The sequence below is a fragment of the Puma concolor genome, chromosome B3 (genome assembly GCF_028749965.1).
Source record: "Puma concolor isolate L17-30 chromosome B3, mPumCon1.1.hap2, whole genome shotgun sequence".
In the NCBI taxonomy this organism is placed as follows: Eukaryota; Metazoa; Chordata; class Mammalia; order Carnivora; family Felidae; genus Puma; species Puma concolor.
The window spans coordinates 12616359-12639286 of NC_141672.1; the positions used below are offsets into that span (position 1 = coordinate 12616359).

Genomic DNA, 22928 nt, shown 5'->3' on the forward strand with positions numbered 1-22928 from the left:
GGTGAGGCTGGTTGCTTTGAGACGTGTTCTTGCTGAAGGCAGTGGAAAGCTTATGTTACTCATCTTCATTCTAGACCCCAATATGTTTCCCCAAATGGTATTAACACTTGTTTTTTTAAGTGATACTTTCCATCAGTGTCATACTGTGAGGCCTTTAACTTGCCATTCTGTTCAAGGAACCGTACTGCGTGTTTATAAGAAACAGCAACAACAAAAAATCGCAGACAGGAACCGTTGCCAAATGTTAGCTATGAAAATGTCACTTGCATATTAACAAAGCACTTTTCCCCACTGAGGGGTAGCATGCTAGTGTATTAGTAGAAGAATGACAAATGAATTTGAATTTGTAAAAATAACCTGGCGGTGCTTTTTCAGTACCTGCTGTGTTGTTTGCCAATATAGGCAGTTAAGCTGGTGGTGTCCCTTCTAGGGTTCACAGTCAGGCCAACTTCTTGATTCTGGGTTTTTTTGTTTTTTTTTTGTTTTTTTAATGTATTTTGAGAGAGAGAGAGGGAGGGGCAGAGAGGGAGCGAGAGAGAGAACCCCAAGCAGGCTCCATGCTGTCCTCGTAGTGCCCGACACAGGGGCTCCATCTCACAAACCGTGAGATCATGGCCTGAGCCAAGATCAAGAGTCGGATGCTTAACCTACTGAGCCACCCAGGCGTCCCTTTATATATTCTTTTTGTCCCTAAACATGAAGGGAAAAAGTCACATGGCAGGGCCTCCAGAGGAATGAGCCTCCTTGTGATTAAGTCACGTGAACCAAACTTGGAAGAGACTGGTGTGCCCACCAGAGAGCCCGCTTAATGACTGCCGATGGAAGATGATAAGAACCGGCCGCTGTGCCCGTCACGTCATGTGGGCTGGCTGGGAGTATATTCTCGCTCCCTGGGGCGGGTCAGAGAGACCTGGCCCTGGTTTTATTGGAACATCACCATGCCCACTGGTTTATGTATGGTTTCTGGCTGTGCGCACAGGACAGCGACAGAGCCGGACAGTTTTGAGGGAGATGGTGCGATCTGCAAGGTAAAATAGTTCTGTCCAGCTTTTTAGAGAAGAAAGGTGCCAGCTGCTGGCCCGGGGGAAGGCTTCCCAGGGAGGCTTAACTGCAGTGAGGAGGCCGCCTGGCAAGCTTGGGGTCAAAGAGCTCCTGGGGGGGTCATCTCCGTCGTCACTGTCACCTCTGCCGTTACCTCCCAGCCCTGTGGCGAGCCCCCATCAGGTCCAGAGGACTTGGGAGAGTGTCCTCATGTGCACATTAATACATTAATAGGCCAGCTGGTTTGGGTACCAGGATGGCCGCCTGGGCAGTCTGCTGCCCTCATCTGTTCTCTGACTTCATCTGTCATATACCATACTAAAAAACAGACCAACTATGGCATCTGGGTGGCTCGGTCAGTTGAACATCCGACTCTTGATTTCAGCTCAGGTCATGATCCCAGGGTCGTGGGATTGAGCCCTACATTAGGCTCTACAGTGAGCATGGAACCTGCTTGAGATTCTCTCTCCCTCCCTCTCCCTCTCTCTCTCTCTCCCTCCCCCCACCGTCCCCCTCCTCTGCTCCTGCCCTCTCTCACTCTAAAACAAGCACAAACAAAAAGCATGGCCATTTCTGAATAAGCTTAAACACAAATCTGGGGCATCTTATCATGGTTCCCCGTTCACCTGTGGAAGACCTTGCGTGGTGCTAAAGAAATGCGGATCTAGGACCAACTCGGGTTACACGTTAAGAATTGAGTTCCTGGAGGGGCTATCACCCTGGAGGGGGTGGCGGGGAAAGAGTAGCCTCAGGTCATGAGACTTTGGGCCAGAGGTGAACTAGAGCCCGCCAAGGTTAATGAAGAACGCTGTTGCATCAAAATATAGTCCTAGACATCACCTGTAGCTCGTTAGAAATGCAGAGACTCAGGTCCAGCCCAGGCCTCCTGAATCAGAATTTGCATCCTAACAAGATCTCCAGAGGATGTGGGTCACGGTCAGGTTGGAGAAGCACTGGACTAAGACACTGTTAGGTTTTTAAACTTTTATTGGATTCAGGGCTTCCTGTTTCCTCACTTTTTGGGGGAAAATCCACTACTCAATCCATTTTTGAATTTTAGCAGTGTTAGGTACAGAATGCTAAGGGTGGTTTCTTAGGCTTTTAGGTGGTTCATCCCTTAGCCGGCAGCATGCTCACCAAGGATAGAGGCTTTGTCCTGTCCTGCTGCGTTCAGAGCATCCAGCATGCTTTTTGCCAGAGTGGGTGTCCAGGAGACTCTGGCCAACTGGGTGAATGAATGAATGAGTAAGTGAATGGGTGAGTGAGCCCTATTTGACAAATGGCATAAGTGTCAGAGGTCAGCTTTGCAGACTGTTCTGCCGAATCCCTACATCTCGGAGACTGGTTTTCCTCTTCTCTTAGTGTGACAGGCTTGGTATCTGTCACAGGAAGGCTGTTATTTTAGAATAACATTCAGGAGGACATAGGGCAGTGTCTGATCTGAGTAAGGCAAAGTCGCCGGGACTCGGCCTGGGTACTGCCTCTTATGTGTTAAAACTTTAAAGTTTTGGCCGTGCAGTATAAAATTGGGCATGTACTTCATTAAGAATAAAGTCTCAGGGCACCTGGGTGGCTCAGTTGGTTAAGTGTCCGACTTCAGCTCAGGTCATGATCTCACAGTTCGTGAGTTCGAGCCCCGCATTGGGCTCTGTGCTGGCAGCTCAGAGCCTGGAGCCTGCTTCAGATTCTGTGTCTCCCCTGCTCTCTGCTCCTCTCATGCTCATGCTCTATCTCTGTCTCTCAATAATAAATAAACGTTAAAAATTAAAAAAAAAAAAAAAAAGAATAAAGTCTCAATGTAGAACTGTGTGGCAGAAAGCCTGAACCAGGAATTCAGAAGGCATGGGTTCTGGTCTCTGGCCAGAGCTGGCTGACTGGATATTGGACAAGTCACTTCTCTTGCTTTAATCTCCCCTTCCTATAACAAGGAATAAAATATTTGCTCTGCCTGCTTTACTGAATTCGTGTATGGTTGTAAATATTGTACAAAGGCATTGAGCTGAGCTGCCAATGTCTGACTATAGCTTATCCAGGTAACTCACTCAAACTTATAAATTGCCCCTCAGTGTTTGAATTTTTACGAACTTTATTGCATAATAATATCTGTTAATTGTAGTAAAAAGAGAGCTAGGAGGAAATCATCCTGAATTCTACCTGCCGCCAATCACTATCTACTGTTAAATTTCTATGTCTGCCCTTCACATTTTTCTACGCACACATTACATATGTATTCTTTCCTTGCAAACATTTCATACAGTGTGGTAGACATTCTTCTAATACAGTGAGTTTTGTTGGTGGTGGTGGTGAGTTTTATCTGCTGTATTCCAAGTTGTGATAAAAACTTTTTAAGTTTTTTTAATGTTTATTTATTTTTGAGAGAGAGAGAGAGAGAAAGACAGAGCGAGAGCAGGGGAAGAGCAGAGAGAGAGGGAGACACAGAATCCGAAGCAGGCTCCAGGCTCTGAGCTGTCAGCACAGAGCCCGACACGGGGCTCGAACTCATGAACCGCGAGATCATGACCTGAGCTGAAGTCAAACGCCTAACTGACTGAGCCACCCAGGCGCCCATGACAAAAACTTTTTAAAGAGTTTTCACAGTATTCTTTGGTTTATACCCATAACTTCAACCTATAGTGAGGGAGATATGAGTAGACCTTTTTCCCCTTAGGGAAAGGGGTCACAGAGCTAAAGATAAAATTCTGCTCAGTCATCATTTTTGTCCTTAGCCTGTTCTATCTGATGACTAACTGGTCTTATCTTTTTGACCCATTTGCTGTGATATTTCCTTAGGGACCAACAATATTCTGTTTTTGTCATTCCTTTTTTGCTTGACTCTCTGCTTTTTTCTCCCCAGGTTCCTGCCGTTGAACTCTGAGGCACAGAATGATTTGGGAAGGAGCTGTGTTGCTCAGCGTGGTCCTGGGAATCGGTGCTGTTCCCATGGATGATCCCGAGGATGGGGGCAAGCACTGGGTGGTGATTGTCGCAGGTTCAAATGGCTGGTATAATTATAGGCACCAGGTAAGACCATGACTAATGCTTTTCTGTATGACCCTGGTATTCTGTAAACAATCCTGCACATTGTCAATAGAACAGACTTTTTAAAAAGTCATTCACACTCCCAAAGGCTGGCCAAAGCATGTGTGTTGGCAAGGATGTGGAGAAATGGGGGGCTCGTAAAATGGTGCAGCCATTTTGGATCACTGGCAGTTCCCCAAAAGGTGAGACATTGAGTCACCACATGGCACAGCAGTTCCATTCCTAGGTATGCATCCAGAGAAATGAACACATATGTCCACACAGATGCTTGTACATGAATGTTCATGGCAGTATTGTTCATGCTGGTGAAAAAGTGGGAACAGTCCAAATGTCCATCAACTGACGAGTGGATAAACAAATGTGGTACGTCCATACAAGGGGTATTATTTGGCCACAAAAAGGAATGAAGTACTGAAGCAGGCTTCAGCGTGGATGAACCATAAAAACATGCTGAGTGAAAGAAGCCAGTCACAAAGGACCACATAGGATCCCACTGATATGAAAGGCCAGCATAGGGAAATCTGTAGAGATGGAAAATTGATCAGTGGTTGCCAAGGTCTGGGTGGAGGGGGGAATGGGGAGTGACTCTGGGGTAATAAGAATGTTCTGGAATTCGAGAGGGTGGTGGTTACACAACTTTGTGAATATCCTGGATACCACTGGGTTGTATATTTTGTTTTGTTTTGTTTTTAATGTTTATTTATTTTTGAGAGGGAGAGATAGAACATGATCAGGGGAGGGGCAGAGAGAGAGGGAGACACAGAATCCGAAGCAGCCTCCAGGCTCTGAACTGTGAGCACAGAGCCCAACCGCGGGGCTTGAACCGGTGAACCAGGAGATCATGACCTGAGCCCAAGTCAGATGCTTAACCGACTGTGGCTCACCATGGGTTGTATACTTTATAAAGCTGACTTTTATGTGAATTAGAGTTCGGTAAAGTTGTTGCTTAAACCATCAGTTAATCTGTCAATTCTCAGAAACAGGATGCAGGTTGTGCTGGCTTCTCGTCTAAGAGAGCTTCCACAAGTGAACTCATCTCACCCCGTCGTTGTGGAGCAATGCACAGTAGGCCCAGTTCTTGTTTCCTCTTTGTGAACGAGAGGACTGAGGCATAGAAAGTCAGTCCTCCACCCAGTGAGGCACTGACGGCAGGTGGTTGAGCCTGGATCAAACCTGGGCTGACTAGCTCTGAACAGCGCCGTCTAGTAGGAGGGCCACGTGTGTTGTGGTAAAATTTCTAGTAGCCACATTTTTTTTTTTAACGTTTATTTTTGAGAGAGAGAGAGAGCATGTGCATGCTGGAGGGCTAGAGAGACAGGGGGACAGAGGCTCAGACACGGGCCCTACACAGACAGCAGAGAACCGATGTGGGGCTCGAACTCACGAACCGTGAGATCATGACCTGAGCCGAAGTCAGATGCTTAACCGACTAAGCCACCCGAGTGCCCCAACCACATTTTTGAGAAATAAAAAGAAACAGATGAAAGTAACTTTGCTACATCTTATTTATCCCAATATATGCAAACTATCATTTCACTGTAATCAATATAAAAAGTTAATGATGAGATATTTTACCTTTTTTTTTTTCTTACACTATATCATCAAAATCTGGTATGCATTTACATTCACGATCTATGCAGTTTGGACGGGCCGTACTTGAAGTGTTCGGTTGCCCCGGGAGTTGCTGTACAGGACAGCACACAGGCCTGGAGTCTGTGCACCCACGGCCTGGGCAGCGCTGCTCGCGCGTTACCCTCCGGGGCTGTCTGTTTTCATATCTGTTAGGCAGGGCATTGGTTTAGAAGACCTCCCTACCAGCTCCGGAACGTGATGATTATTGAATGACCTGTTTCGTGAATGTTTTTGTGTGTTTGCCGAACAAGAAATTTGGCTTGACTGAAACGTTGTTGTCATGGCAAGATGATCCCTTTTAACATCTTAGTACTTAACCACAGACCTGACCTATTTACGGAGGAGCAACCTGAGTAAATGGCTGATCCGTCTCTCAATTTTCTCCTCCCTCTCCCAGGCAGGAGAAAGATAAGGTGTTAAATACAGGTCACCGATGGTGAACAGGATGATTCATCAGTCAGCCTTTTTTTTTTTTTTTTTTTTTTAGTTTATTCATTTTGAGAGAGAGAGACAGAGAGAGCGCACACACACATGTGGGGAAGGGACAGAGAGAGAGAGAGAGGGAGAGAGAATCCCAGGCTCAAACTCATTCACCTTGAGATCACGACCAGAGCCGAAGTCAGACACTTAACCGACTGAGCCACCCAGGCGCCCCTTAAATGTTACTTATTTAATTTTGAGAGAGAGAAAGAGAGAGACGGAGAGGGAAATCAGAGGGAATCCCAAGCAGGCTGCATGCTATGGAGCCTGATGAGGGCCTTGAACTCCTGAACCATGAGATCATAACCTGAATCAAAATCAAGAGTCAGATGTTTAAAACCGACGGAACCACCCAAGCACCCCTTGCCACGCTGGTTTTTGTACAACCCACTTAGAAAGAATATTATTGGTTAAATATTATAAAGTATAGGGTTCCAATGACCCTTTCCTCTGAGAAAACCCTTTCTGCTTTTTGTTGTTGTTGTTGTTGAAGGGTGCTAGTTTCCCCTGGTAAAATAATATCGAAACAGAATGAAGGGAAGCACTTGCTTCCCAAAAGAAAGAGTGAAAAACACTCATCCTTGAGTAAAGAGGACAGAGGCCGAGCGGAGGAAACGCGAGCGCTGAGTCATCGCTGAACTCAGCACTTAGCACTACTGGCCTGGTTCTGTCCTCAGCCGCTGCCAACATTGGCCTTCTTGGCTTTGGAGACTAATCATTAAAAGAGCATTTGAAAGAACTTTCCTCCTAGAACCTACACAGACTTTTCAACCTATGTTTTTTTTTTTTTAATTTTTTTTTTTTCAACGTTTATTTATTTTTTTTTTGGGACAGAGAGAGACAGAGCATGAATGGGGAAGGGGCAGAGAGAGAGGGAGACACAGAATCGGAAACAGGCTCCAGGCTATGGGCCATCAGCCCAGAGCCTGATGCGGGGCTCGAACTCACGGACCGCGAGATCGTGACCTGGCTGAAGTCGGACGCTTAACCGACTGCGCCACCCAGGCGCCCCTCAACCTATGTTTTGATGGAGGTTTACCTTCTTGGATTGACACAGCGCTTGTTCCCACAAATTCCTTTTGTTGCGGAAGGACGGGGACACCAGGCACAATTTAAATAACTGCTGAGTGCTTTGCTGTGTGCGTGATGATGGTTATTTAAATCATATTTTGTCTTGACAGACTGGGTTTCTCTGATTTCCATTTTGGGGTGGGATTACTGGATGGCCTCGAGGGGGTTCGTCTGAGGCGAGGTGGGTGGAAGGTCTGTATCTGGTGCCCTCAGCCAGTTGCAGGGGAGAGGGGGGAGGTAAGGCCTCGCCAGGGCAAGTGCCTGCAGTGTCCGGGCGGAGGAGAGAGGGAGAGGTCTGGAAGTGCAAACAGCACTCGGGGACAGGCTTGTCAAGGGGAATGGAATGAGCCACTACAGGAGGAACTGGGGTTGGAGGAGGGTTTCTTTCAGGACAGGTCTGAGCATGTGGAGGAGGAAGACCTCAGGTGGAACCGTGGCTGTTGAAATAGATTGCTGGCGAAGTTCACGGCCCCCTGGGGACTTTGGGGGTGACAGGAATTGAGAGGCACATGTGACCATGTGTCACTCAAAGGATGGGGGTTGGGAGGGTTTGAGGCCATTGCTGGCAGTGGGGCTCCAAGGTTTGCCATGTGTTGGCAGACGCCCCCCCACTCCGCTGGTCTGGTCTGGAGTTGGGTGGCGGCGGAGAGAAAGGGGGCCGCCACCTTCTCCTGGAAGCTTTAAGAGCATCTGTTCCAGGAGCTGGGAGGCAGATAGGCGGGTTTCAGTTGAGGCAGAGAGGGAGAAGGAGAAGCCTAGAACTCACTCTTCTTGTTGGAACTGGGAGAAAGACGTGTGATAGAGGGCCAAGCGACAGAGTCATCACGTTTCTAAAAGACCACCTTTAGGGGCACCTGGGTAGCTCAGTTGGTTAAGCATCGACTTCGGCTCAGATCATGATTTTGCGGTTTGTGAGTTCGAGCCCCACATCGGGCTCGGTGCTGACAGCTCAGAGATTGGAGCCTGCTTCAGATTCTGTGTCTCCTCTCTCTGCCCTTCCCCTGCTCATGCTCTGGCTCTCAAAAATAAATAAACATTAAAAAGTTAAAAAAAAAAAAGACCAGTTTTCATTTTATGGATTTTAAAAAATGTTTTTATTACTTTTGAGAGAGAGAGCAAGCTCCACATTGTCAGCACAGAGCCCGACACAGGGCTCAAACCCACGAGCCATAAGATCATGACCTGAGCCGAAATCAGTTGGATGCTTAACTGACTGAGCCATGCAGGAGCACTTGATTTTATAGATTTTTTTAAAAAATGGGTGCAATCACCACTTTTTAAAACAGCTCTATGGAGGCATACCTTTACATGTCCTACAGTTCATCTGTTATAATTGTATACTTTCTGTGAGTTTCAGCAAATTTATACAGCCCTGCGAGCATGGCCACAGTCCATTTTTAGGACACTTTCATTATTCTAGAAAGTTCCCTCATGCCGGTTTGCTGTCAGTCCCTGCTCCCATCCCAGCCCCATGCAACCACTGCTCTCTGTCTCTGTTTTCTTTTCTTTTTTTTTTTTTTTTTCAACTTTACCACCCACTCCCCTGCCATCTCATTTTAAACCTCTGATTCTCCTCTGGAAAGTTCGAGTTGGTGGTGGGCTCAGTGAGGCAACTCTGCAAAGTCCCTGACCCAGGGACTGCCTCACCCAGGCAGCACACAGTATGTACCAGGAAGTGATAATATGCATACATCCGGCAATGAGCAGACCAGGAGGCGCCTCTCTCAGATCCTTACCTGGCTCGCAAGTGGACCCCTTTACACTGACCATGACCGGAATGTGCCAATTGAGTTTAACCTTTGTTCTAAAGCGGTGGTTCTCATTTGGCTGACAGCTGGCCTGAGGTGGCAGCATCACAGGCAGGCATTGTCGGACAGTGGCTTGCATCAGGGAATCACGGGATGCTTTACAGGCCTGTCGTCAGAACTCCTAACACAAGCTGTGAACCAAGCTGAGTCATGGCAGTGTCTGCTCAGTAGCCCAGAGGGCCTTGCCTTCTTTAGAAAATCTTGCTCAATACCGTCCTCACATACTGCTTTGTAGGCTTTTCTGGTTTTCAGGGGAAAATAACATATGGGCCAGATAGTGCAAAGGAAGTTATTCAAGTGGCTTTTAGCACCATTTCTCAAGTATTTGACTTGGTTTAACCCTACTCTTACTTGTTTTGAGCAGCAGTCAATACTGAGTCTAACAAGGAGCCCCTTTAGGTTAACAAAGTTAGAGGCAACCAAGTACCTCTGGACCTCGGAGAGACCCATGACCTGACTGTGAGACTGCTTCTTGTGGAAGAAGGGCACAAGGCATGGTCGGGGTCAGGAGACCTGTGTTTGAATTGCCGAGTCTGTGCTGAGTCTGTCCCCATTTGCAAAATAGGGATGAAAGCATGTGCCTGCCAAGGTGGTGGTGAGGAGTCCAAATCGTGTAGGAGAAGTGCCAAAACGGGACACGCTGAACCTGCCCTTTCTAAAATACATAGCGTTATTGAGGCATGTTGTACATATCACATGTGATTCACCCATTTCAAGTATATAATTCAATGATTTTTTTCAGTAAATTTACCAAGTTGTGCACACATCACCATAAATCAGTTTTACAACATTTCCATCTACCCAGTTAGATTCCCTCCAGCCCATTTGCAGCCCCAGCCCCCAGCTTCAGAAGGCAACCACTGAAAATACACCTTCTGTCTCTATAAATTTGCCATTTCTGGACGTTTCATATCAGTGGAGCCATTTGACATGTAGTCTTCTGTTTCTGTGAACATAATGTTTTTGAGATGTATCTGTGTTGTAGCATGTCAGTACTTTGTTCCTTTTTATTGGCAAAGAATATTAAAGAGTATGTATAGACCACGTTTTATCTGTCGTCTTACCAGTTGGTGGACATTTGAGTTGTTCCCATTTTTTGCCTATTATGTGCAGTGTTGCTAAGAACATTGGTCTGTAAATCTTGGCTGGATAAATGTTTTTGTTTCTCTTGGGCAGAAAGAATTGCTCGGTCATGTGGTAACTTTAAGTTCAACCTTTGAGAAACTGTTGAATCACTTTCCAAAATGGCGGCACCATTTTACGTTCCCACAAGCAGTGAATGGAGGAGGTTCCTGGTTCCCACATCCTCACCAACACTTGTTATTGTCTGTCTAGCTGTGAATTGGTGTCTTGTGCTTTCAATTTACATTTCCCTAATAATTAATGATAATGAGCATCTTTTTATGTGCTTTTTAGCCATTTGTGTATCTTAGGTGAAACGTTAATTCAAATCCTTTATCCACTTTTGATTGGGTTGATTGTCTTATCAATGTTCTTTGCATATTCTAGATGCAAATTCTCTATCAGATGCGTGTTTTGTATATATTTTCTCTTACCCTGTTGCTTATCTTTTCATTTTCTTAATGGTGTCTTTTGAAGCATTCAAGTATTTAATTTTGCCGATGTCCAGCGTATCAATTTTTTTGGCTTATGGACCTTACTTTAGGTGTCATATCTACAACATCTTTGCAGTTATAACTCAAGGTCCTGAAGATTTTGTCCTAAGTTATCTTCCAAAAGTCTTATTGTTGTAGCCCTTACATTTAAGCCTGTGACCCATTTTGAGTTAATTTTTGTGAGTGGTGTGAAATGAAGGCCCAAGTTCATATTCTTGTGTGGATTTCCATATGGTCCCAGCACCATTTGTTGAAAAGACTGTTCTGTCCCTGATGTACATTTGATCCTTGGAACAACATAGGTTTGAACGGCACAGATCCATTTATATGCAGATATTTTTCAATAAATATGATACAGTACTATACAGGCATTTTCTCTTCCTTATGATTTTCTCAGTAACATTTTCTTTTCTGTAGCTTACTTTCTTGTAGGAATACAGTACATAATACATATAGTATGCAAAAGGAAGTAAAAGTCCTTCAACTTTTTCAAAATTATTTTGGCTGTTCTTGGGTTTTTGCAATTTCCTATAAATTTTAGGATCATCTTGTTCACTTCTGCAAAAAAGCCTGCTGGTCATTTAAAAACATTTTTAAAATAGAATTAACTAAGTCTTCTCATCCATGAACATGAGGTGTTTCTCTGTTTATTTTGATCTTCTTTAATTTCCCTCAACATTTTCAGATTTTCAGTGTACCAGTCTGACACTTTTGTTAGAGTTATTCTTAAGTGTTTTTATTTTTATTTTTTTTAAATGAACTTGGCTTCTGACAAAAGGAATAAATAATAGGATGGTTGTCACCAAGGGGAGTGGGTGGGTATACCTGGTCACTTTCACTTTCATCATAAGAATAAGTTAAATCTGACATAATATTGGTTTGATTTTTTTTAATGAAAAGGAAAGCAAAGAACTATCTATATGACCTGTGTGTGCAATTTAAAGACTATTAATAATAATAATAATAATAATAATGAATACCTGTATCAGACTAAAAAAAACAAAAAACAAAAAACATTACTAAGACCCTATGCCCTGTCTGATTCAGTCCCCCTCCCTTCCTGCCTGATGGCAAGCTCCTGAATTTTTTGTCAATCATTCCTTCATTTTGCTTTCTGGTTTTACCATATGTGTATTTAACTATAAACAACAAAATGTTTACTTTCGCCTGTTTTGGCCTTTATATAACTGTAATCATAGTGAATGCATTTTTGTGTGACTTATTCTTGTTTGCATTATGTTCCTGAGATTCATCTATTTGAAACATGGATTGTATTCCTTCCTTCCATCCACCCACCCACCCATCCATCCATCCATCCATCGGAGCTTTATGGTATTCCATTATATGAGCATATGACAGTTTATTTTTTCCAGCTACTGATGGTCCTTTGGGTTATTTCTTTTTCCCTTTCTTTCTTTCTTCCTTTTTTTTTTCTTTTGCTATGAATAATCCTCTACTGCACAGGTTAGAGTTTTTTTAAGGTCTCGCTAGGAGCAGAATCCCTGGGTTGGAGGGAATGTGCTTCAAGTTGATTGGGTAATGGCAAGATATGCTCCCAAGTAGAATGCCAATCACACTAAACTTCCACCATCAGTGGATTAGTTTTCTAATGTTGCTATAACAAATCACTACAAGCTTAGTGGCTTAAAACAATGCACATTTATTATGTTACAGTTCTGGAGGTGAGAAACTTGAACGGGGGGGGGTCTTACTACATTAAATCAAGATGTCAAAAGGGCTGTGTTCCTCTCTCGTGACTCTGAAGGAGGTGCCATGTTCTTACCTTTTCCAGCTTTTACGGGCTGTCCTCATTCTTTGGCTCATGGCCCCTTCCTCCATGTTCAAAGCCAGCAATGGTGCAATTGAGTCTTTTCTGACATTATATCCCTGCAACACTGATTCACTGCCTCCTTCTTCTACACACAAGGACCCCTGTGACCACACTGGGCCCACTGGAATAATGCAGGATAACCTCCCTATTTTAAGGTCAGCTGATGAGCCATCTTAAATCCGTCTGTTTTAATTCCCCTTTCTTAGGTAGTGCAACATGGTCACCAGTTCTGGGGATTAGGAGGTGGACATCTGTGGGGGCTATTTTCTTTCCTACGACTGTTAGTATTGAAGGTCTTCCTTGTTCCACAGAAACGGGGATTTAAACATTTTAGCAATTTGTATATGTATAAAATACTTATCTTAGTAACTATCTTAAAACAACCTGTTCACATTTTCAGCTCCTCCCCCTCTCTAGGCTTCTCTAATTTTTCCGATTTCTCTGTTGTCCCTGCATGAAGCACCGTCAAGTTCTGGAGGCAGAGTGCCTGGGATATCTCGCTATGAGCTGGGTGACTTGAGTAGGTCACCTTACCTCCTTAAGCTCCAGATTCCTCTCCTATAAAGTAGGGATCATTACCTTAGTCATGTAGCATTGCTATGAGAGTCACATGAGGTGGCGCCTAGAAAGTCTCAGCACGGTGCCTGACACGTACTAGAAAGTCAGTAAATGTATGAGCTTTTGTTATGTATTGATTCAGTCACCCATTCATGCAACAGCTCCGGAGTGCCAGACCCTGGACTCACTCGCCCAACATTCAGAACTGTGTATTTAACACCCATCGCTAGCTGTGAAGTCCATTTGTTGTGAGGCATCTACACCGCCGGGTTTTAATGCTCGATAAGCTTTATTGCCATGCTACGTACTGTGTAGAATGTGATGTGTACTGAAGGTCCAGTTCCTAGAGCTCCCTTCCTCAGAGGGGCAGAGAGCTGGGCTCACTATGCTCTTCATGTGTGTCTATTTGTTCGTGAAAGACACACAGGAGCAGAAAGTGAGAGAAGTTTTTCCTCACTGACCTCAAATGATTCCCAGGTTCCGGAGTGGACCACGTGTCATCTGAAAAAGGAAGCAAAGAATGCCTTCACCCTTTTATGGACAAGGAATCACGTTAACAGAGTTTTTCTTTAAGCCCTAATGTTGTCACTCTTGCTATTTTTTTTTTTTTTTTTTAACTAAAGAGTACATTTCCTCCTTTCAATACCTGAGCTGACCTTCTGAGTTTTCAATTCCCTGAACAGCGACGATGGCAGCCAAAATTACTTGAATTGGAAGAATCCTGTCTGATCCAAAACTAAGTTTTTAATCTGTGGTTCATCATTCTGTTTTTCAGACCTAATTCTTTGCTTTTGGGAGACTTTTATGTGGTGTGGAAAAATGAAAGTAAATTCTTCAAGACTTTTTAAGGCCCTTGTTATCCATAGTGGTGGTGCTGTGCGTAACCCACATATATGCCAGCTACCAGGTGAATGAGAGTTTGGATAATGGGTGTGGGTAGGGAGTTAAAGAAAAAAATTTTTTTAATGTTTATTTTTGGGAGAGAGACAGAGACAGAGACAGAGCACGGGCAGGGGAGGGGCAGAAAGAGAGGGAGTCACAGAATCTGAGGCAGGCTCCAGGCTCTGAGCTGTGAGCACAGAGCCCAACGCAGGGCTTGAACCCACAGACCGCAAGATCATGACCTGAGCCGAAGTTGGACGCTTAATGGATTGTGCCACCCAGGTGTCACCTCCCTTAAAAAAAAGTTTTTTTTTTTTAATGTTTGAGGTGGGGAGTTTTAAAAATTGAGTTAAGGGGTGCCTGGGTGGCTCAATTGGTTAAGCATCCGACTTCAGCTCAGGTCATGATCTCATGGTTTGTGGGTTCAAGTCCCACAGCGGGCTCTGTGCTGACAGCTGGGAGCCTGGAGCCTGCTTCAGATTCTGTGTCTCCCTCTCTCTCTTGCCCCTCCCCTGCTCACGCTCTGTCTCTCTCAAAAATAAATAAAAACATTTCAAAAAATTAAAAATTGAATTGAAAAAAGACTAATGTATATGGTTTAAAATAATTGATTTTTAATTTTTTTGATTTTATTTATTTTTTGAAAGAGACAGAGTGTGCGAGCAGGGAAGGGGCAGAGAGAGAGAGGGAGAGAACCCCAAGCAGGCTCTGTACTGTCAGCGCAGAGCCTGACCTGGGGCTGTAACTCATGAACCATAAGATCCTGGCCTGAACCAAAACCAAGAGTCAGATACTTAACCGACTGAGCTACCCAGGCTCCCCTAAAATAAGTTAAATACTCGAACAATAAGGAGTGATTTATAACACATGTTCCATGAGAAAGAACCGTGTTGCTCCTTAGAACTCCAAAATTGACCTCCTTCTGGGCAGAATCTAAAACTTGACAAAATCCTTTCTCCCAGGCGGATGCATGCCACGCCTACCAGATTGTTCACAGAAACGGGATTCCTGATGAACAGATCATTGTGATGATGTATGATGACATTGCCAACTCTGAAGAGTAAGTAGGGAGTGTTTTTGAACTTGGTGATGAATTCGGGATTTTTTTTTTTTTTAAATGCATACCCGCTCAAAGGAATCTTTAGAATTAATATTAGAATATAAACATTAGAACGTGCACAGACTGGCAGATGAAATCCCACAGGGCTGCTTCATGTAGAGCTTTGAACACAACTGTGGGGGGGGGGGGGCACCCTGGCAGTGTCAGTTGGCATAGGAGCTGCTGAAGGGTGTTTGGGGCTGGTGGCTTTGGGAGAGTTTAAAGTGTAAGTTCCTTCTTGGGACACCTGGGTGGCTCCGTCGATTAAGCGTCTGACTTCAGCCCAGGTCATGATCTCACAGTTTGTGGGTTCGAGCCCCATGTCGGGCGCTGTGCTGACAGCTTGGAGTCCGGAGCCTGCTTGTGATTCTGTGTCTCCCTCTCTCTCTGCCCCTCCCCCGCTTGCACTTCTCTCTCTCTCTCTCTCTCTCTCTCTCTCTCTTTCTCTCTCAAATAAAACGTCAAGAAAAGAATTAAAAAAAAAAAAGTGTAGGTTCCTTCTCAGCTTGGAGAACTCACCATTGGGCTCTGCAGTGCTCATTCCCGACCTCCGAGCAGGGGCAGGCAGCACAGAGGGGTTGCCTCGGTGGCCCTGTGCGCAGGAAACTCTTATTTATAGGCTGGATCCTACTGCCCTTCTTTCCGTGCTAATTTGCTTTTATTGTTTGTTGAATTCAGCTTTACAAATAGTCGTCTCATGCCTGCTTATCTGCCGTCTTGAGATCAGGAGCAGCATTATGGCTACTAAACTGCACCGGTGCTAGTCTCCCCCACTCCTTGTTTTCCCTGCTGTGGCCAAGGACGGCTGATCACACGACAGCACAGAATCCATTCTGAGCTTTCTCGCCTGAGCTCTTGTATTAAAGTCTTGTCTTCCGTCCCATCTGTTTCTGTAAAGAGTTTTGCTCTGAGACATCTCTCGCTCGGGTCTTGCCCCCAGAAGGCTGTACGGTTCCCGCAGGAGGCCAGCCACACCTGTCATTTTCAGGACAGCCCTTCACTGCTCCCACCAAGAACCGGAGAACTGTGGGCTGCCTGAGATCCCCAGGCTCTAAAGTCACTAGCACGTTGGCGGCTGTGAGGGTGATGAGAAAGGTCTCTGACAAACATGGTCACTCACTGTTTTTGTACGTAACGGGGGCATAGTTTTGAAGAGAGATTTCAGAGCCATATCACACCGCGTGCTTCAAATGTGTCCCTCGGTTTCTTTGTTTTCTTCAGCAACCCCACGCCAGGAATCGTGATCAACAGACCCAATGGCTCGGACGTGTACGCGGGGGTCCTGAAGGACTACACCGGCGAGGTGAGCGGTGCGAGGTTGGAGCCAGCAGGGCTTGTGTTCATTTCAGTGACAGTATGCCCCTCGTTCTCGCATTTCCGGGATCAGAACCTCACGACACTGATTTCTGGGCGGTGCTTCGTGTTGGTATTAAGATTTGCACTTGAGTAATTTCTGAGAGTTTTGAAAGAAAGCTGAGGAAAGAAAAGGAAAAAAGCTAGAAGTAAGTTGTAGTCTACTGATCTTTAGTTTCTAGTCTTTTCTTTGGTAAGTTTATTTATTTTGAGAGAGAAAGAGAGCGTGCGTGCGTGAGTGCGGGAGGGGCCGAGAGAGAGGGAGAGAGAGAGAATCGCAAAGCAGACTCCACGCTGTCAGCGCAGAGCCTGATGTGGGGTTTGAACTTACAAACCTTGAGATCGTGACCTGAGCCGAAATCAAGAATCAGGCGTTTAACCAACTGAGCCACCCAGGTGCCCCATCTAGCCTTCTACTTTAAGCCTGATAATGGATTTCCTTCAACAATACCTGATTTTCTTGAGATCTTAGCAGAGATCCTTGCTGCTAATCTGATTATAGAGCTGTGCTCTTGTCTGAAAATGGATTTTCTCAGCACCAGCCCTGGTGCAAAGAAAGCATCACTGGATTTTGCTGAGATAGTTTTTCATTAATTGTAATTGTGTATCACTTATGAATTATATCGCTCCCGATTGAATTCTGTCCCTCCCAATTGATTGAGGCTTTATCAATTGACACATTTTTGAAGATACCATAATGACTGCCACCGCATGGCTTTCCGGATTGTAGAGGGATCTCTTAGGAACTAATATTCCTGGTAATAAAGGAGCATCTATCTGAAATTCAGCAATTCTTTCAATTTTTTTTTTTTAAATTCCAGCACAGTTGAATTGAACACATCATGCTTGTAACATAGATGGTCTCATTTTTATGAAATTGTTTTTATATAGTGTGATAAAGAAATACCTGGAATCTTAGTGGTAGGGGGTAGGGTTTTTGGTGATTGTTTTTCCCCTTTGTACTTTTCTGTATTGCTTTATTTTTATTTTTATCTTTTATTTTAGAGAGAGCATGTACAGGAGAGGGGGGCAGAGGGAGAGAGAAAGAATCTTGAGCAGGCTCCACACTCAGCACAGAGCCCGACTTGGGGCTTGATCCCATGATCGTGACCTGAGCTGAAATCAGGAGTCAGATGCTTAACCGACTGAGCCACCCAGGTGCCCCTGTATTGCTTTTTTAAACGATCAGGCATCAGCACTATAAAATCTTTAAGGACATCAGGTGTCCTTGGGATTTGACCTCCTAGGCAGCAAGCTGGATGCAAAGGGAGGCCCAGTGCTGGTGCTTCTCCTCCCTTTCTGCTGTGCCTCTGAGGTGCTTTGCTCTTCCCTGGCTGTGTGTCCCTACCTACCAGCATCTTTGGGTTTCCGCACATGGACTCTGGGATGTTTAGGAAGGAAAGGCGGGCTTGCTGAGTTGCCATCAGCCAAAGGCAAGATGATATTTGAGAAGAGGTCATGCACAGGCCCCAGAAACACTGGCCTTGCTTTGGGTCTACCTTGGTTCCAAAGTGTTTGCTCTTAAACCTTGAGCCTCAGAGATCTGTGGACCGCTGGCTCAGGTCTGCTACAGACTCAGCAAATGCTCTGATTGAGAATGACACCTATGTCTGATTTTGACTTCCAAATTCTTTGTAGGATGTGACCCCAGAAAATTTCCTTGCTGTGTTAAGAGGTGATGAAGAAGCAGTGAAGGGCAAAGGATCTGGAAAGGTCTTGAAGAGGTAATGTCTGTTTTATAAAGGCTCCCACACTTTCCTAATGACTTGGCCCCCAAATAGGTGTTGTTCTTTGCTCCCGTCCTGTTTACTCATGAGAAGTAACAGAGCGGGAGCTTTGTCCTGACTTACGACAGGCCGCACGGAAGTGATGGCTTCACTGGGGAGCGTATTTCTGTACTGAATTAACCCTAGGAGCCAGGGTCCTTCATTATCATTAATGAAATGTTCTCTGTCACTTGAAGCGACTGCTTTTTGTTGTCCACGATCCTAGGGCTGGTATTTTTCACTGCCAGCACAAAACACTGAGACAGGCGGGAAGCCCTGCGGCCGGTCAGGTTGTAGGGTCTGGCCTTCCAGTTCTGTGCTGTGTTCGAGGTCAGCCCAGTGGGGGAGAGGCGTACATGCGTATACACAGCTCTCACCTTCGTTCTGGGGAAAACCACCCCACTGCTTGCTGCCGGCCCTGGGTGACCGTGACCGATGGCTTGTTAGCATCTCTTCATGTAGCACTTTAAGTGATGTCAGGGACTTCAGTAACATGCCCTCAGACTCTCTCAGATCCTTGGCAAATGGTGCTGTTCCTTTCATGCCAGAAGGGAACAGTGGGCACAAGGATGGGCAGGTGGGCCGGGCACACAGTGGGCAGACTGTGTGCAGGCTGAGGGGCCTGGAAGGGAAGAAGTCTGAGCTGAAGGACTGTGTTCAGCTGTGTGTGCTGACCTCCTTCCCTCATCTTAGGGCATTCTGGTTGGAGAGTATGGCCACTGGCATGAGGCCCGATTGCCAAAGGACTTCAATGTTTGAAAAAAAAAAAAAATTTTTTTTAATATTTATTTATTTTTGAGAGAGAGACACACACACACACACACACCAAGTATGAGCGGGAAAGGCACAGAGAAAGAGGGAGACACAGACTCCTAAGCAGGCTCCAGGCTCTGAGCTGTCAGCACAGAGCCTGACGTGGGGCTTGAACCCACAAACCTTGAGATCATGACTTGAGCCAAAGTCAGACGCTCAACTGACTGAGCCGCCAGGCGCCCCAAGGACCTCACTGTTTGAATCATACCTGGTCCATAAGCCAAGCCACCCGGCAGATGTCTCCTCCCGGACTGTAACTCACAGCTCTGAGGCTCTGGGATGTGCCTTGTGGTTCAGGATCACCCTCAGCAGGAGCAGAGGGCACCACCCAACAGTAGACCGTAGTCCTGGAGCATCTTCTTACTTTTTTGATGGAGCAACTTTTCAGAGAAGTCAAAGTGAAATAGTGGAAATTTTGACCTTGTGTGTCCTGCTCTCTCGGCAGCGGCCCCCGGGATCATGTGTTCGTTTACTTCACCGATCATGGAGCTACTGGAATACTGGTGTTTCCTAATGACGACGTGAGTTTTCCTTAAAATTATAAATGCAAAGTAGGAGACTAGCAAACAAAACCTTGGCATTGACATGAAACCTGGGATGTGTGTTTCTCATGTCCTGCCAGGGTTGGTTTCTGTGTGTGGCAGGTGAGTGTGGGGGACACGCGTAGCGGCTTGAAATCTGTCTGGCAAGTTTTGCCTACATTTGTCTTCGTATCTGAGCCTTAGTAAAAGGTCTCCAGACCTGGGTGCATTGCAGTAGAGGCAGTAATAGAACACGGTCTCTGAACGCTTCAGACAAAGTGATGGAAGAGAGAGCACATTCTTGTCCCCTTTTTATTTTTTTTCTTTTAATATTTATTTATTTTTGAGAGAGACAGAGAGACAGCATGAGCGGGGGAGGGGCAGAGACAGAGGGAGACACAGAATCCGAAGCAGGCTCCAGGCTCCGAGCTGTCAGCACAGCCCGACGCAGGGCTCGAACCCACGAAGTGTGAGATCATGACCTGAGCTGAAGTCGGATGCTTAACCGACTGAGCCACCCAGGCGCCCCTCTCTTCCCCTTTTTAAATATTTGAATAAAACACATGAGATGCCACTTTGGGATAGTGCTGTTCACCGTGATTCTTTCTAAGGACCGGTAAATAACAATTTACAAAGCATCATTAGGACTTTTTTTAGGGGGGTTCTCTGGAGATGTTGGTCTGAATGTCCGTATTCTTATGTTTCAGCTTCACATAAAGGATCTGAATAAGACCATCCAGTACATGTACAAACACAAAATGTACCAAAAGGTAACGTCAGCGCTTGGGGCAGCCTGTGGGGAGGAGTACAAGGAAGGCAGTAGACACAGAACCTGCCGTATACCGTGACTGCCCCAGCCCCAAATGGCTGTTTTCTGGGGAGTCTCCTCGGGATCGGTCTTGACCGCTGGTTTCCCGGGATTAAACTGTTGTAATTCTAGGGCTTTAGCTGTTAGATCAGGATCACTGGAGCTCTTGTTAAAACAAAGTGTGGACCCCACCTCCAGAGTCTGACTTGGAGGCCTGGGGAGAGGCTTGAGAACTTGCCTTTCTGAATTGACATGGATACTGATGGTCCAGGGACCACTTTGAAGACCACTGTTCTAGCACTGACTTCAACTGGGAGCAGCCGGGGAGGAAAACGCCATCGTCTTATTTTCACGTTGGCCGTCGCTCGCCCTTGTAGCACCCTTTATAGAAACTGACCAGCTCGAGCATGCACGTGATAGAAATGTGGAAAGAGGGCCTGCCGCACTGTCTCCCTGAACTGGACGGTGGAACAGTTTTCCTTAGCATTATCTATGGCACCATTCGCTCTGCACCATTTCAACTAATGGATCATTTTCGTCTGTTAGCGATGAATAGGTTTGAGTCCTTCCGGTTTGCACGACAGCAGGTTCTGTAGCCTCCAGCAGCAGCCTCTCACGGCAGAGATCTCTCCCAGAAGCAAGAGTTAAAAGACCCTTAAGGATGGGACAGGAATGTGAGCAGAGCCCGCATTTGTGAGAGGTCCGTGCCTGGCCAGGGTGTGAGGTCATGTGTCTCTTTCACCTCACAGATGGTGTTCTACATCGAAGCCTGTGAGTCTGGGTCCATGATGCGCCACCTGCCCTCCGACATCAATGGTACGTGGTGGTCGTGCTGGCCTCTGAGCCAGGCTGGGTGGGCAGGTTGCTCAGTGGCGCAGTTGGTCATTGATTCTGCCGACGTGAAGAACCAGGCGATGTGTATAAGAAGGGGCTTAGGGCAGCCTGGTGCACAGAAGCAGGGGTGAAGGGTTTACTGTGGGCAGGAATAAAGAATAAATAAACAATAAAGAATGTGATGTGAGCTTCATGGTGCTCTTCCAGGTTCTAGTAAAGCTACTTAAGTCCAAGATCACATAGCCTTTGGACCAGCTTCGGTCCCTTTGTGATGCACTGCTTGCCGGCCATCTGATCTTGGGCAGTTGACTTACCCTCTTTGGCCCTCAGTTACCCCCGTCTGTGAAATGGGGATGAAGATGCTGTCTGTTGGGAGAGTTGCATTTTAAGTGCTACCACTTGCCTAGCATGATTTTGAGCCCATAGCAGCTGGGTAGTAAACGGTAGCTATTGTGTATATTCAAAGTGTTCGTTTGTTTGGTAAATGTTAGCTTTCTCCAGAAATGAAATTAGGTACACGTTCAAGTTTCCAGAGCTATTGAAATGGTTCAGATTATTCTAGAATCGCTTAACATCCTAACAAGCACGTGGGCTGCTTATTACCGCCGGCCGCGTCCGTCAGCCAGCTTCTCTGTCTTCCCCATTTCATCTTAGGCAGTTGCTGTAAACAAGTGAGCAGGGCTGGGTACGGCCGTGTCTCTCTGTCCTGCCCGTGCTGTTGGCAGGTGACGAGCTCTGATCACACCGGGCAGGAGGAAGAGGCTCACGCATCGGGTGGGAGCCACGGCAGAGGGGAGAACATAATCAAAAGATGTCTTTAACTCCTACTAGTTTACGCGACCACGGCTGCCAACCCCACCGAGTCGTCCTATGCCTGTTACTATGATGAGAAGAGGTCCACGTACCTGGGGGACTGGTACAGCGTCAACTGGATGGAGGACTCGGATGTGGTGAGTCCCGAGGGTCCGGCCGTCCAGCTGAGGCTGAGCCGTCAGCTCTGACTTGTCAGAGGACTTCAACGTTTGCATCTTTGCAGGAGGACTTGACCAAAGAGACCCTCCACAAGCAGTACCAGCTGGTGAAATCCCACACCAACACCAGCCACGTCATGCAGTATGGAAACAAGGTGAGAAGGGCAGCCTGGCCCTCATGGATTCCCGAGCCTCAGGCTGACTCACCTGGAACGTCGATCTCTTGGCGAAGAGAGATGGGGACCCAGGGGAGAAATGGCCAGGGCGGCGATGTCCCTGCCTCTCAGAGCCAACTGCATCCTGGGCCCCGGGCCCGGGCTCTGGAGTCGGACCTTACCAGGCTCAAACTCTCAGAGTTGTGAGATTCAGGGCGAGCTCCTTAGCTTCACTGAATCTCCCTTTCCTCCTTGGTCAGAGCCTCAGTGTACAATTAAAGAAGGTCGTGCACCCAAAGCACTGAACAGGGCTGGCACACACTAAGAGGTCCCTGGATTGAAAGCTTCTGCCTCCTAGGACCCCACATCCTGCACGTTGCACTTGTTACTTTCACCCTTTGGCTAGAACTTAGGGACTTCCGCTCCCCCCTTCCCCTCCCCGCCACTGCCCAGAAGGGACCTAGGTGGTTAAATGGGTAAGATGATCAGGGCTGCCTAGACAGAGGTCACAGCAGGTGTCTGCTGAAGGCTTGGGCCTTACGTGCCACCACGGGCAGGCGTGGGGTGGGGGGGCAGCCCTTGGGATGCGCAGAGGAGGAGGGGGTCTGTGTACCTCTCCATGTGACCAGACACCACTCCCCAAGCGGCCT

The 22928-nt window shown here is 46.4% G+C and overlaps 1 protein-coding gene across 1 annotated transcript in view; it reads left to right on the forward strand.

Annotated features, from left to right (window-relative positions):
- The window catches only part of LGMN (legumain), a 35579-nt gene that overhangs the window by 6134 nt on the left and 6517 nt on the right, over positions 1-22928 (forward strand). Inside the window, exons 2-10 of the mRNA XM_086708949.1 lie at positions 3896-4062; positions 14921-15018; positions 16279-16360; positions 18049-18134; positions 19435-19510; positions 20218-20280; positions 21068-21134; positions 21984-22102; positions 22189-22278. Of these exons, the coding sequence (XP_086565075.1) occupies positions 3925-4062; positions 14921-15018; positions 16279-16360; positions 18049-18134; positions 19435-19510; positions 20218-20280; positions 21068-21134; positions 21984-22102; positions 22189-22278 (819 nt within the window). The 5' untranslated portion in view covers positions 3896-3924. The remainder of the gene's footprint in view (positions 1-3895; positions 4063-14920; positions 15019-16278; positions 16361-18048; positions 18135-19434; positions 19511-20217; positions 20281-21067; positions 21135-21983; positions 22103-22188; positions 22279-22928) is intronic.